Source organism: Osmerus eperlanus, unplaced genomic scaffold (assembly GCF_963692335.1).
Source record: "Osmerus eperlanus unplaced genomic scaffold, fOsmEpe2.1 SCAFFOLD_62, whole genome shotgun sequence".
NCBI classification, from domain to species: Eukaryota; Metazoa; Chordata; class Actinopteri; order Osmeriformes; family Osmeridae; genus Osmerus; species Osmerus eperlanus.
Window position 1 is genome coordinate 1 of NW_026911092.1, and position 15,480 is coordinate 15,480.

Sequence of the window (15,480 nt, forward strand, 5' to 3'; positions counted from 1 at the left end):
TGGAGGAGAAGGTTCTCTCTCTTAATTCAATTCAATAATGCTTGATTGGCATGAATGAGAGCATTGTTGCCAAAACCATATAAGATTGAACCTATCAAAATTATGATCCATTTGTTAAAATAAGAGAAATAATAGTTATGATAACAACAATTACACTCTCTCTCTCTCTCTCTCTCTCTCTCTCTCTCTCTCTCTCTCTCTCTCTCTCTTAGACTTCCATGTCATCTGTGAAACAGGAAAACGTGTGAAGATGTGAGCAAGGTTCTGTCTGTAGGGTTAGGGTTGGAGAACAGAAAGGGTTAGGGTCACACAGCATGTTCGTCACTGGACATCTCCCAGGCCACACCTCCTCTCCCAGGCCACACCTCCTCAACAGGGTTGGGCAGAACTCTCTGGTTGCTAAGGTTACTGTGGTTGCTAAGGCTACTGGTGTCATAGATCCTCTTTCAGCTGTTGCCTTATCTGCCCTGTGTGTGTGTGTTTGTGAGATGTTTGTGCGTGAACACAATAAGCGGTCCATTTGTCATTGCATAGATATATATATATATATATAGAGAGAGAGTGTTACCATAGCAACAGGTGGTTGAGAACTTTATTGTCATGTTCAGTTGCTCATTTATTCATTTAATTTTTCTTTCAGGATGAGCCGCTCAGAACTGACCTAGATGCACCTTTGTGGAGCGTTTGTTTCGTTATGAAGGGGCAGCCTGGCCACATGAGTGCTGGGCGGTGCATTAGGAGAGGGTGAGACAGGTCACCACACAGGGGAAAGAGGATTAGCACAACAATATCACACAACATGGCCATCTGCTGATTTGGGAGTAACTCTCTACGCAATCATCTTGCAATCCTACAAGTGCCAGAACACACACAGATGCACGCTCACACACACATCAGGACAATAATGCACGCTCACACACACATCAGGACAATAATGCACGCTCCCACACACCTCAGGACAATAATGCGCACACACTAGGGCTGTGCCCGACTAAGATTTTCTTCGGTCAACCAAGACTCGACTAAACACTTCTGAAAATCGACTAATGTAAATTTGAAACGTTTTTTTAATTCTATAAATGTCAGGGTGACTGTATGTGATGCTATGTATGACTGTGTGATGCTATGTATGACTGTGTGTGGTGTGAGTGTATATGTGTGTGTGTGTACGTGTGGGTCTGTGTGAATATGCTTGAGCCACCTGCCGGTTTGCTGTGTTGCCATGGCGACCGCTCACGCAAACCCCTATTTGCAACAGACATCATGAGAGACATCTCTATCATGGGCACACAAACAAACTCACACATATACACTCATCCACACACACACACACACACACATATACACCCACACACACACATATACACTCACACCACACACACACACACACAGGACTTAGTATCAGCCTTAGAGTACTCAGATGTTGGATGACATGCAGAAGGAGAGAAGCATTTACAACTCAACAAGACAGCACATGTTGGTTCTGATGTTGGACAACAGTAATCCATACACTAGCTACACACATCTTCATACACTCTAACTCAAGCTAGCTAACCCAGATCCCAGATCACATGACACACCCACACAGACAGGACTCGCCTCCAGCCATGAAATAGGTTAAAGAATTATAAATACCAGACATACATTATTCAGGCTCTCTTAACGCACAGTTGTGAGTGTGTGAAGATGTGTGTGTGTATGCCTGTGTGTATGCCTGTGTGTATGTCTGTGTGTGTGTGTAGGTCTCTGTATGTGTATGTGTGGGGGGGGGGGTATGTCTGTATGTGCATGCATGTGTCAGAGAGATTAACAAAAAAAATTTAGATAGAGAGATCATTACAAAGTGATTGTAAGATAACCAGAAAGGTAGTGTACACATTCACTCACACATACACACATACATACACACATACATACACACACAGTTCTAAGTGCCAACCAGCCAGTCAGCTAACCAGGCAGCCAGTCAGTCAACCAGATACACAGATCTGTGTGTGGGTGTGTGTGTGTGAGTGTGTCTTCTGTTCATGCAGAGAGAGAGAGAGACCTACCCCTGGCAGGGTCTTCTGTTCATGCAGAGAGAGAGAAACCTACCCCTGGCAGAGAGAGAGACCTACCCCTGGCAGAGAGAGAGAGAGACCTACCCCTGGCAGAGAGAGAGAGAGACCTACCCCTGGCAGGGTCTTCTGTTCATGCAGAGAGAGAGAGACCTACCCCTGGCAGAGAGAGAGAGAGACCTACCCCTGGCAGAGAGAAAGAGAGACCTACCCCTGGCAGAGAGAGAGAGAGACCTACCCCTGGCAGAGAGAGAGAGAGAGACCTACCCCTGGCAGGGTCTTCTGTTCATGCAGAGAGAGAGAGACCTACCCCTGGCAGGGTCTTCTGTTCATGCAGAGAGAGAGAGACCTACCCCTGGCAGAGAGAGAGACAGACCTACCCCTGGCAGAGAGAGAGAGACCTACCCCTGGCAGGGTCTTCTGTTCATGCAGAGAGAGAGAGACCTACCCCTGGCAGGGTCTTCTGTTCATGCAGAGAGAGAGAGACCTACTCCTGGCAGAGAGAGAGAGAGACCTACCCCTGGCAGGGTCTTCTGTTCATGCAGAGAGAGAGACCTACCCCTGGCAGGGTCTTCTGTTCATGCAGAGAGAGAGAGACCTACCCCTGGCAGGGAGAGAGAGAGACCTACCCCTGGCAGAGAGAGAGAGAGACCTACCCCTGGCAGGGTCTTCTGTTCATGCAGAGAGAGAGAGAGACCTACCCCTGGCAGGGTCTTCTGTTCATGCAGAGAGAGAGAGACCTACCCCTGGCAGAGAGAGAGAGAGACCTACCCCTGGCAGGGTCTTCTGTTCATGCAGAGAGAGAGAGAGACCTACCCCTGGCAGAGAGAGAGAGAGACCTACCCCTGGCAGGGTCTTCTGTTCATGCAGAGAGAGAGAGACCTACCCCTGGCAGAGAGAGAGAGAGACCTACCCCTGGCAGAGAGAGAGAGAGACCTACCCCTGGCAGGGTCTTCTGTTCATGCAGAGAGAGAGAGACCTACCCCTGGCAGGGTCTTCTGTTCATGCAGAGAGAGAGAGACCTACCCCTGGCAGAGAGAGAGAGAGACCTACCCCTGGCAGAGAGAGAGAGAGACCTACCCCTGGCAGGGTCTTCTGTTCATGCAGAGAGAGAGAGACCTACCCCTGGCAGGGTCTTCTGTTCATGCAGGGCATTCTGAGCTTTGATGGCTGACTCTCTGGCACAGTAGGTAAGGAACGCACAGCCTGGGATGGGGAGAGAAGGGGAGGGAGAGAGAGGGACAGGGAGAAAGAGTGAGAACAAGGAGAGAGAGGGACAGACTATAAGTCAGTTAAAGCTATACCAGGGTTAGGGTTAACCCTGTATCCCTTCTTTTTCCTCACGGGCGTCAGGTGTACAAGCACTAAAGTGCATAATTGTAAACATACCAATCAGGTGTAAGCACCACAAAAAGGCAACAGGTCAGTGTACCTGTCCTCACTAAAAATGGAAGGAAATGTTGCAGGAAGAGGGAGAGTGAGGATGAGATGGGGAGCCCGTGGAGGAAGAGTGGTAGGGAGAGGTAGACCTGGAGGCCGTGGAAGAATAGGGCCAAATTTACAGTATCTATGTCATGAAATTCGAGCAAAATTGGTTGGCATACGGTGAAATTCGAGCAACATTGGTTGGCATACGGTGACAGAACTGGGTTTTATACATGATTGTATAGTTTTGAATGAAGTGTTTCATTTTGCAAAAGATTGGAGGTGTTCTGCTACTTGTGTGTCTAGTTGTGTGAATCGTGTGTTGTGTTTTGACAAAGTGAGCCCTGTTTTCAAAATTGTGCTTAAGCAATTGGAAAAAACTGTAATAGAGTTTAAAATGTAGACAGTCAGTACTGTGTGTGTGTGTGTGCATCTGAAGGTTTTGTGTATCCATCACCTGGTAATACCAGTAACCCTAACCCTAACCCACATGACCCTAACTTTATGGTCATGTGACCATCATTGGCAGACCACCGACAGCCCCATCTGGCTCACCCAATCACGTGGAGATGCCATTTTAATTGGCTGAGGCAGCCAAAGCTTAGGGAGTCAAGCAGCTGATCATGTGGAGACAGCTGATCATTGTGGAGACAACTGATCACCGTGGCAACGGCAGCTTCAGACTGAGCCTAGTCTTCTAAAAGCCATCATTAAAACACGCACACACACACAATCTCTGACACAACCCTAGACTCACACACACAGAGTAGTCTGAGGACCTGCTGTATAACCCTAACCCTGCAGTAAGGAGCTCCCTGTCTCTGCTGAGTCTACCTCACTACGCACTGCTATGCAGGGCTGGACTGGCCATCTGGCATACCGGGCATTTGCCCGGTGGGCCGACGCCTTTTTGGCCGAATCGCCAATATAATTTAAAGTTTTTTGTTTTTTTTTCTTGGTCGGGTCGGGGCCCATAAAGAACTGACAGTGGCCCATTGGTAAAAATGTTTTTGGTCGGGCCGGCCCATAGAGATCTGACAGCGGCCCATTGGTTAATTTTCTTTATTGGCACTGGCCTGACCCAATCAAATCCAAGAACCCCCTTCCCCTGATTCATAATATCGCCTCCCGCAGGCCCTGAGACACGAGCTGTTGGCTAATGCGTATGCTGGTTTAGCATTGTTAAAGTTTAGCATCACTAAAATGGAGAAACAATCACCAAAGCGCAAGGAAGGCGCAGAAAAGTTAAGGGACAAAAATATTTTTTTAAATCTACAGGCGAATGCCACAAAATGTGCCAAAATTTCGAACATGTTTGGGGGGGCTTTAGCTGCTTCAACATCAGCATACCTGTAGAGGAAGGAGGAGAGGTGGCTGGCTCAGAGAGGCAGAAACATACTGACAGGGTCAGGGAAGAAGCCGAGGAGGAGAGTGACCATGACAGGGCCATGGGAGCGAGTGAGGAGAAGATGGAAGAGAGAGTAGTTGACGACGTGGTAAGGAGTGGGCAAATTAACAGGGACTCAGGAAGGGAGGGAGGCTGTGTGTGTTTTTCTGTATTGTATTTAGCAGACACTTTTGTCCAAAGCGACAAAATATTAATCTTACAATAATTAAAGTTAACAGTAAACAGTTTTAAAAGTTGTTAAGCCAATATTAAGCAAAATAGTAATAATAACAATACAATATCAAATATCAATATACATTTTTAAATACCTTAATATACATTTAGTCATTTAGCAGACGCTCTTATCCATGCTAAAAAAAATGACTAAATGTAAATATACAAATCATAACTCTAAGAATTAATTAATTATTTAAGTGTAAGATCAACAGATAAGTCTTGAGACCCTTCTTGAAGGATCCAAAACTATCACATGAACGCAGAAGACTAGGCAACTAATATTATAATGACCTGACCAAGGCTAACCCTAACCCTGACCAAGGCTAACCCTAACCCTGACCAGTCAGGGTGGATGTGGGCCGCCTGGGCCATAAATGCCAGGGCCGATTTTTTGTCCCAGTCCAGCCCTGCTGCTATGTGTGCGTGTCTGGGAGTGTGTCTGTGTCAGTGTAAAAGTGTTTGGTAGTGTGTTTATGTGAGTGTATGTGTGTGTGACTGTGTGTGTGTGACTGTGTGTGTGTGCACGCGACTGCATGTGTGCGTGTGTGCATAACTGTGTGTGTGTGCGTGTGACTGTGCATGTGTGTGTGTGTGTGTGTGTGAGAGTGAGTGAGTGAGTGAGTGTGTGTGCATCATATTCCCTCTAGAACAGACTGTCATGAAGAAAGCTAACATTGTCCAGGACCAGGAATAGGGAAAGACATAGTCCATAACTGGGGCTACAGCTATAGAGTCCAGGGCTACAGATATAGAGTCCAGGGCTACAGATATAGAGTCCAGGGCTACAGCTAAAGAGTCCAGGGCTACAGCTATAGAGTCCAGGGTTACAGATATAGAGTCCAGGGCTACAGCTATAGAGTCCAGGGCTACAGCTATAGAGTCCAGGGCTACAGTCCAGGGCTACAGCTATAGAGTCCCGGGCTACAGCTATAGAGTCCAGGGCTACAGATATAGAGTCCCGGGCTACAGCTGGAGCTAGACATAGTCCAGGACTAGATCTAGGGCCTCTTATTCATTCACTCTGTTAAATTACACACTGTCAATCAGATTGCTTAAACATGGTCTGAGGAGTTAAGAGAGCTATTAATAACTAATGAAGAGGGCACCATAAATAAAATGCATTGTTAATGTCATTTCAGAACATGATCAGTTCCTATGTAGGCCGAGGCTACTTGTTGTGACAATGAATGAGGATGATGATGGTCTAAAAGCCAACAGGAGACCGCTTACTGTCACAGCTCACGTGGAAATGGCGTCGACGGCTAAACTACACAATAACATGAACCATCTGATTTGCCTTTTTACATCCTCGCCTTGCTCTCACGAGCCTCGCGTCCCACCAGCCGCGACGACAGTGACGGCGGTTTTTGCGCGTGAGCGTCCGTCATCTCCAGTAACCCCGTTCTTACATCCACAGCTTGTATAAGTAGGGAAATGGATCGAGTCAAAACGCCTTCCTGGCCGCACATGGAGAGCTGGTAGTGCCAGCATACAGGCATACAGGCATACTGGCATACAGGCATACAAGCATACAGGCATACAGGCATACAGGCATACAGGCATACAGGCATAGAGGCATAGAGGCATAGAGGCATACAGGCATACAGGCATACAGGCATACAAGCATACAAGCATACAAGCATACAAGCATACAGGCATACGGATGAACAAGTGATGGTTCGCAGCCATAGAAGGGGGGGCGGGTAGGAGGGAGGCAGGGGGAGGCAGGGGGAGGCAGAAGGAGGCAGAAGGAGGCAGAAGGAGGCAGAGGGAGGCAGAAGGAGGCAGAGGGAGGCAGAGGGAAGCAGAGGGAGGCTGATAAAAAATGTATCCCTTTCCGCGCTTCTGCCCCACTTAAGACAGAGGCAGAGCGGAGTAGCGAGACAATCAAACAGAATAAAGTAGACGTCGACATGCAGTGAAGACATTTTGATATTCGTGTCTCTCCTGGTCTCCATGAGTAAATCTGGGCTACAGACACTGTGCCAATGTGTTGGGCTGTATGTGCTGAGGGTGGTCTAACGGCATCATTAAATGTCTGTGTGCGAACGTGATGGGAAACATGTTGGTCTGGTTTCACTACGAGCGCACCACGGATCACACACACTACTGACAGAACGACATGAAGACAGGCACAGTCAAAAAACAACACTGATTGTAGACATGCTAGGATGTGTAATATTTAGCAAAGACAGATTTTTACGTACTGAAGCCTAAATGTCTATTACTGAATATATATGTAGATGTTTTAGGCTACTCGGTGCTCTGTTGACTAATTATAACCGGGTTTTTGTTAAAGGGCCTTGCAAAGCCGTCTGAAGGCGCGTTACCTTTGTGCATGCCGCTGTATCGGTCCTTCAGAACTGTCAGCTCGTGGATTTTCCCAAACTGTTCGAACAGCGGTCTCAGGTCCTTCTCCTCGAGGGTACGCGGTATTTGGCCTATAAATAGTTTAATGGCATCTTGGTCTTTCATGGTACCCCTCTCCTGATGAATGGAAACCGATTCTGACTCGTTCATGGGTTTCTGGAATACGATATGCGAGTACTGCTGCTGGTGTGGGATGAAGAGCAGAGGCGGTTGGGTCTGTTGTGCCGCCGGTCCGGTGTAAAGTAGGCTGGTGAGAGCGGGATGGGGCTGAGTTAGGTGCTGCTGGAGCCTGCTTTCCGACTGGGCAAATCTGGCCATTCTGAGCGTGGAGCAGGCTGGATGATGATGACAACACACACACTGAGGGTAGTGTGTGTGTTGCCCAGCTGGAAACCAGGCTCACTTTCTTTCCGACACACAACACACCCGCACACGCACCGTTCCCGGGAAGGGGAGGGTGGAAAGGGGGCGAGAGTGAGCAGACGTGTGTTATTCGCTGCTCTTTAGTGACACCTAGTGGCGATGGTCAGGTAGCGCAACCGTGGCAAATTGTTTTAGTTTTTTTGTTATTGTATTAAAAGAAGTGTGAGCTATTATCAGGTGAAGACACAGTTTGTATATAGTAGTAAAGTAAATACAATAAAACCACAGGATGACAAATTAGAAACTCACATGCGCTGCAGGGGGGTCAGATGGCTGAGCGGTTAGGGAGTTGGGCTATTAATCAGAAGGTTGTTGGGTCGATTCCCGGCCGTGCCAAAATGACATTGTGTCCTTGGGCAAGGCACTTCACCCTACTTGCCTCCGGGAGAATGTCCCTGTACTTACTGTAAGTCGCTCTGGATAAGAGCGTCTGCTAAAATGACTAAATGTAATGTAAATGCACACCTGCCCGACCCCAGTGTCATGATACACTCATGAGATAAAGCTGTTTCTGATTTCTGAGGTAGGCTACAAGCTGGATTCGTACATATCCTGAACAGTCACGTGCTCTAACACAATGCCATACAGCGCGCTTTCTCTACTTTCTGATCTGCTTATTCACGTGGGTTTCCATGTTCAAACTCTGGAATTTAATTAATTTGGGGGAAATGTCATATGGACGATACCCTATATCTGACCTCTCAAAAAAACAAAAAAACAAAAAAAACAAAATGAGTAAAATAACATCTACGTTTCCCCTACGTCTTCCCTCCACAACACAAACAAGACACTTACTTTGCCAGCGCACGAAGAAGGTTTCACTTGTCTTTAATGGTCAGAATGTTGTGCGAGTGTTATGAAATCCATTTACAATGTATTTATCGCGAATAATCTTAATCTGTAAATCACATTAGTTAAAGGAGTCATTGACTGCAAAACCGAGTTTTCCTTGTCATAGTTGAATAAGACAGTTCGGTGGGTAAAATGGACATACAGTGAACCTCAAGCCCCATTGACACCTCTTTACTATAAAAATCTCACAATACAAAAATGTAGCTGTAAAATGGGCGGTTACAAAAAATCCACTCTATCTGGCTCTGGTCTGTACCTTTGTCACGCCCCAAAATTTTGATCTCCACTTCCACGGAAAGTCAGGTCTCACAGTATATGGATCATAGATTGTGTTTTGCAATGCAGTTTCTTTTGAAGCCTCTACATTTTTGTTTTGTTGGGTTTAGTAAATGCATGCATTTTGTTTATTTTGCTGCAGAAATTCAGAACAAAAAATGAATGACCCATCTCAGAGTAGCTTTATAGAATGTACGTTACTGTATTGAAAAAAAGAAGACAGAAACATAATTGCTGCAGTAAAGGCTTCATTTGAAGAATGCAAAGGGAATTTGTAAGAGCAAGGGAGGGGGTGGAATGAGATGGGGAGAGACAGACAGAAAGACTGAGAGAATAAGACAGAGACAGAGAGGGAGGGAGGGAGAGAGGAAAACTAGAGCACATCCCTACGGACAATTGTCATGAATCTATTGCTAGAATCAATCAAAAATCAGAGGTTGCTGTTAAAAGCGTAGCGTTTGAGCTCCTGTCGGCTCTGCAGGCAGGCTGTGTCCCTGGGGCCCCTATTCCACCTCACCTGGGGGTGGGGGGGGCACTCCAGGTGAGGTGCATGGGTGGAGCACTGTTTGGCACAACTGTTTCCATTTCATTAGGCCAGATCAATCAACCCCCATGAATCAAGCACAGATACTGTCTCTGCCAGGCCAATATGAATCAAGCCCAGATACTGTCACTGCCAGGCCAGATAAATCGAGCCCCGCTCACGCATCCATCTGGACCAAGACGAGAATGGGCGGGGCCTCGGCCACCTTGCTCCTGCGAGGCAGCAGGTGAGTCAGTCGGGAGAAGGAGGGCGTGGCCTTCAGCAGGATCTCCTTGAGGCCGGCTCGGAACTCCCTGCGGATGAGGCAGTAGAGGACGGGGTTGAGGCAGGAGTTGGTGTGTGCCAGACACACGGAGAGAGGGAAGATGTAGGCCTGGGCGTTGTAGAAGGCCACGCTGAACGGCACTAAGTCGAACTTGATCAGCACCCCCCAGAGGGTGAGGGCCTGGTTGGGAAGCCAGCACAGGAAGAAGGAAAGAACCACGATGGCCACTGATTTGGTGACCTTGGAGAGGCGCTTCAGGCGGTCCTTCTCACTGTCCACCCCGCCGGTGCCCCCGGCGATCCTCCGGCTGAGGACGAAGCGCAGCAGCAGCAGGTAGCAGGTGGTGATGACCACCAGTGGAAGGAAAAAGCCCAGCAGCACCTTCTGCAGCTGGTACAGGCCCAGGAGTAGCTGAGGGTCCCAGCTGCCCGACTCGGGGAACTTGACCAGACACAGCTCCTCGTCCGACACATGCACACTGGTGGAGTAGACAGCGTGGGGGAGCGTGGCCAGTAGAGACACCGCCCACACGCCCAGGCTCACCCACTTGGCGTTGGCGGCTCGCCGGCTGCGCATCTTGAGAGCAGACGAGACAGAGTAGTACCTCGCCACGCTCATGGCAGTCAGGAAGAACACGCTGGCGTACATGTTCATCATGGTCACTGAGCTCACGATCTTGCACATGATACGGCCAAACGGCCAACGGAAATCCAGCGCTGTGTCCACTGCCCAGAATGGGAGCGTGAGCGTGAACTGCAGGTCGGTAACGGCCAGGCTCATGACGAAGCAATTGATGGAAGACTGCTTTTGCCGGTGGCGGGAGTGGAGCAGGTAGAGAGCGAGGGAGTTGCCCACCAGCCCCAGAGCGCACACCATGCTGTAGACCAGTGCCATGGAGACCCGCGAGGCCAGGCTGGAGGTGTCTCCCTGCAGCTCCAGGACAGACTCCCTGGTGAGGAGTTGCAACCAGCAGCGCAGGGAGAGACTGGAGGAGCCGTAGGAGCAGTTAGCCAGCACCCCCTCCGGCTGCTCCTCCTCACAGGCAGATGAAGTCTGGAGGCAGCCTTGGCTGGCGTTCAGCATGAAGGACTGCATCTGTAATGTTTCCAGGGTAATCACCCTCCTCTCTCGGTTCTGCTCACTGTTATTTTGTTTTCTTTATCTTCTCTCAGCTCTCTCACTCTCCTAACCCTCTCTGACTCACTCACTCTGTCGCGCGTTCCACAGTCGACACAGTAACTTACAGATGAGGGTGCGTCGTCAAAAGATTTTAAAGTAGATGAAACTGAAGGTTAAAATATTCCTTGCGAATAATGGTGAAACTGCTACATTTGCTGTCAAATTCGAAAGCTAAGATTAGTCAGAAAACACCAAGTTTTCCGTCCGATGCTAGACATGACCGTCACCAGCCGTATCCACACAGGTTCCACAGCCTTATCAGGGCACGGACCCGCAACACATTCTTTTATACAAGTCCCGTGCGCGCGCATAGCTGAGGCTCGCAGTGTTTCTCTACCACCGGGAGAACAGAGTAATAACCCCGAAATAGCAACGGCAAATGCCGCCTATGCTTGTTCCTCATAGGGGAAGAAATTATAAATTCTGTTTATATATGTTTATTTTATTTGTGACTCTTAATTCCCAGAGAGTCCGACTTTGATTGAGATAGACTTTGTTAAATTCGGTTGAGATACAAATATCCGCATCATTGTGCATCGGGTTAAGCTTTGAGAGTAATTTCAAAGAGGAGTTGAATTGCACCAGGGTAATTATCGAAGTCGATGAAGACCAACTCGCAACTCTCGGGGAATACAAACTAGTTTCCCTAAGAAAAACCAAGCTGACAGGAGAGTCGCACGCAGAGAGTGAAACTGAAACTCAGGGAGGCGGACGGCTCTCGTGGGGATGTGATCGATTGACAGCGCACGTTTATCCAATTTTCTATGCCTGGTACAATCAGTCGAGTTTCAATGGCCGGTTCTAGAACTATAGGAATATCATATCACATCATGTTACCGGCGAGCCTGTCTCCTGTCCCTGGAGACTAGAGTGAAAGGGACCAAGCAGTCATGTTATTCACCACGTGACACTACTCCCCATACGCGTCCCTCGCTCCGCTCGTGCTTTAACCCTTGTGTTATCTTCGGGTCATTCTGACCCATCAGTCATTGTGACCCACCGTAGTATTGCGACAACTTTACCACATACAAAAACAAAGTGAAGCATTTTCTTTTAACCTTTGGGCTGTCTCAGACCCTCCACATTGCAAAGGTTAAAAGAAAATTATTGTTATTTGTTTTTGTATTGGGTAAAATTTGTAAACACAAAGATGGTTCGTTATGAACCTTATGTGACCCAAAGGCAGCACAAGGTTTAAAACGGCGAGGAAGGAGGTCACGAAACTTTCAAGCGATTCGAAATACTATTGGTCCATCGCGTGCAAAGTCCCATTTGCTGTTATTTTGAACCAGACAGATCAGAGAAAAAAACACGGTAGAGTTGGTTGGATGGATGAGTAACTGGATTAATAAATGAAAACTTGTACGGGTCACAGCGTGAGTGAGTGAGTGTGTGCAAACGGATTATATTTATATTCAAATGTCGGGAAGAAATTGAAAATGAGAGCGAAGGGTGCACCCCCCTTCCTCCATCCATCTACTACATAAGGTCTTGACCCCAAACAACTCCTTTGTGTTTACATTGAAATGACCATGCCTCTCCCCACACAATATCACTATCTCTCTCACACACACATACACACACACAGATACACAAGCAAACACCATCTATCTCACACATGCACACACATACATACACTTACACACATAACCCTTGGCAGAGCCCCTGGCAGTAAAGAGTTGGTGTAAATCTCCTCTGTTTCTCTGGGTTTTGTGAGTCACACACAAATAAACACTTCAATGTTGAAAAAGTTATTTTCTATCTAGAACATTTTACGTACGTACACCTGAAGTAGAGTCAATACAGCACCCCCTAAAGCGGGGAGAGGAACTGCAGGGTGAACACTGGGGAGAGGAACTGCATTTGGAGATTAAACACAATGGTGGAAGTGCTTCTTAGATGGAGAACACCTTGACCCCCCCTCTCACTCTCTCTCTTCCCCTCTCTTCCCCTCTCTTCCTCAGTGTTAAGTTGGAAAGAGAGCCTCTCCCTGGACAGAGTTAGGGAGGAGGATGAAGGGAGGGCGGGAGGATGAAGGGAGGGGGGAACGGATGAAGGATTGGAAGGAGGGGGGAGGGAGGTGATGAAGGGAGGAGGGGGGAGGATGAAGGGGGGAGGGTGGGGGGATTAAATCAACTTTTGGGCACTCTCTCCATGATTAAAGCCCCACAGACGAATGTATCAAAGGATTCCACTGACCTGAGTCAAGTCCATCTACCAAATACACCCATCAAAGTATTTGCAAGGTATTTAATTCAGTGCCGATGTTTCACATCAGGTTCTGTGTCATTGTTTTGGTGTTTGTATTACTTCAGTAATGACAGTACCAGTAGAGTGCAGGTGTGTGAACACGTGTAGGTATTACCTGAGAGGTGTGTGTGGTTATGAGACTGACATGATGTGTGTGTGTGTGCTGAATGTGTGTGTGTAGTAGTAGTGTCCAAACTCTAAACACACATCTTCATATTTAGGGGTTTCATGAACCAATAACTATAATGTGTCCCTGAATTTTAGATATGCTCAACCTCATGAGTTTGACATGATGTAAATCATAAAAATTGCAAATATTACAGGATGTTTATTTTCTACTTACACTATACAGCAATTGCATTTTGATCTCTTGTTAATGTAGTGGTCACAGTATACAAATAGTGGTACTGTTAGTCAACAACATTCATTTCTGTAAATTGTAATTTGGGAAACAAAGGCTAAGAAAACAAGGAAATAAAGCATTTTCACTTGGGTAATAGCTTGAGTACGCTACAGCACTGTTCACTCTGGGTCAGCATCCTGTCTCTGACCAGGGTCAGGCCAGAGATTTTCATCAACATGACAGGCAATGTTTTCTCTAGCCAAACAGCAGGGGAAAATGCCCTTGAATGCCTGAGCCATCACTGAAAAGACTCCACAGCAATGTCCCCACAAGCTTCTTCCATGGCTTGGAGAAGGTTGTTCTGTACATCGGGATTTCTGTCATGGTGTGGCCAAATCTCATTTGAGATTGTTACAAGACACTTTGATCCTTGGAAGGTATGAACGAGGAGACAAAGGCAGGTGAAGTGGAGACTTTACTTATAATCCGTAGTACATTTAAACAATACAATAGTTTAGGATACCTAGAATAGCGATAGCGTAGCACAGAGACAATTACCCACAACTGTGTCTGGTCTGAACAGGGTTTAAATACTGTGTGTAATTGGTAATGAGGTGCAGGTGTGTGCAACAATGAGGTGTGAGTCGGTCCGTGTTCCTCCGCTGTCCTCAGTATTCCGGGGAACTAGACCATCTGAGGGGTGCAAGAGGAGGATCCGTGACAGAGATTGTTGTTCTTCTTACTCTTCCTCTGCCTCTCCCTTCTCCATCTCCTCTCATTCTGACAATTCTGCCTTTTTCTCTGATATTTGCGTCCATGATTTCAAAGTACAGATGAGCTTACCTTTTTATTCATTCCAAACCCCTGATTGCTTGTTGAGTATTTTTATTTGTTAGTGCTTACACATGGATAATTGGTTGTTACGGGTGTTTGAATTGTACGGTTTGAGTTTACTTATCAAATGGCAGTGTTTTCTAAATGACATAATGGTGACAATTGTGTCTTAAAGGCAGAGGTGTGTTTAGACTTTTGCAAAGAAGTGTGAATGAACCTGAGAAATGTGTAAAAAAGGGTAAATTGTGTTTAAAGACTGGGGTACATGGTCTTTCTGCTGGGAATTTGCTAAATGGTTTTGTGAGAATGGCTTACACCATTTTTGTGTGTTAGCAATTGAGAAAAACTGTAAGTTTGTTCTGGCAATAAGCCTCCTCTGCACCTTGTCACCGAATGTCAACACAGGTTCTCTGTCGCTACGAATTGTTTGCACCTCTCTGAAGTAATCTGGGGGCGGTGCAGGTGCAGGGGGGGAAGACAGGAGAGGGAAGGAGCGGAGGAGAGTGAAGGTGAAATGAATAGAGAGAAGAAGAGGGGAGGAAAGAGAAGAGGAGGGAGTCGGCTACTTCACTCTGTTAGCAGTGTCTCTGTTCTCTCATTCGCTCAATTTGGTACATGAAAATTAACATTGTTTTACGGTTAATTAATGTTAATGAAAACATTTTTTTACTGTAATTTAATGGGTTTAATCTGGCGTCCCAGCTGCCAGATTGTTCCTGTTATTTTACAATGTTTTTTTATTACAGTGTAGCCTCTCTGTTCAACTCCTGGTTAGATTGACCCAGTTAGCCCTGTCTCCTGGTTAGATTGACCCAGTTAGCCCTGTCTCCTGGTTAGATTGACCCAGTTAGCCCTCCTGGGACAAGCCTTCGTGTCTCCTCTTATCTACTGTGAGAGCAGCATGGAGAAGAAACTTCACACTCAGAAGGTGACAGCATCAGACACCACTGATGCTGTTTCTCCCTGGGGAAATACTCAGATACTGCTCTCCCGCTCTCTGTCCCTCCCCCCTCTGTCTCACTCTCTCCCCCTTTCTCT

General features: G+C 47.1%; 2 protein-coding genes across 2 annotated transcripts; both read right to left on the reverse strand.

Moving 5' to 3' along the window:
• Positions 1-3,180: 3,180 nt before the first annotated feature.
• Positions 3,181-7,875, reverse strand: zgc:165603 (uncharacterized protein LOC571425 homolog; the record flags this gene model as incomplete). The annotated part of the gene is made up of 2 exons (XM_062455132.1): positions 7,437-7,875; positions 3,181-3,263 (listed from the first exon to the last, which is right to left on the reverse strand). Coding segments are annotated over exons 1-2 (441 nt in total), but the record flags the coding sequence as incomplete, so codon positions are not given.
• A 1,014-nt stretch (positions 7,876-8,889) lies between these two features.
• On the reverse strand, positions 8,890-11,364 carry LOC134015593 (relaxin-3 receptor 1-like). Its single transcript, XM_062455134.1, has one exon. The coding sequence runs from the start codon at positions 10,929-10,931 to the stop codon at positions 9,729-9,731; it is 1,203 nt and encodes a 400-aa protein (XP_062311118.1). The 5' UTR covers positions 10,932-11,364; the 3' UTR covers positions 8,890-9,728.
• Positions 11,365-15,480: the final 4,116 nt, after the last annotated feature.

What these genes read in the sequence shown, in the direction of transcription:
- LOC134015593 (XM_062455134.1), bottom strand. Translation starts at nt 10,931, where the DNA reads ATGCAGTCCTTCATGCTGAACGCCAGCCAAGGCTGCCTCCAGACTTCA.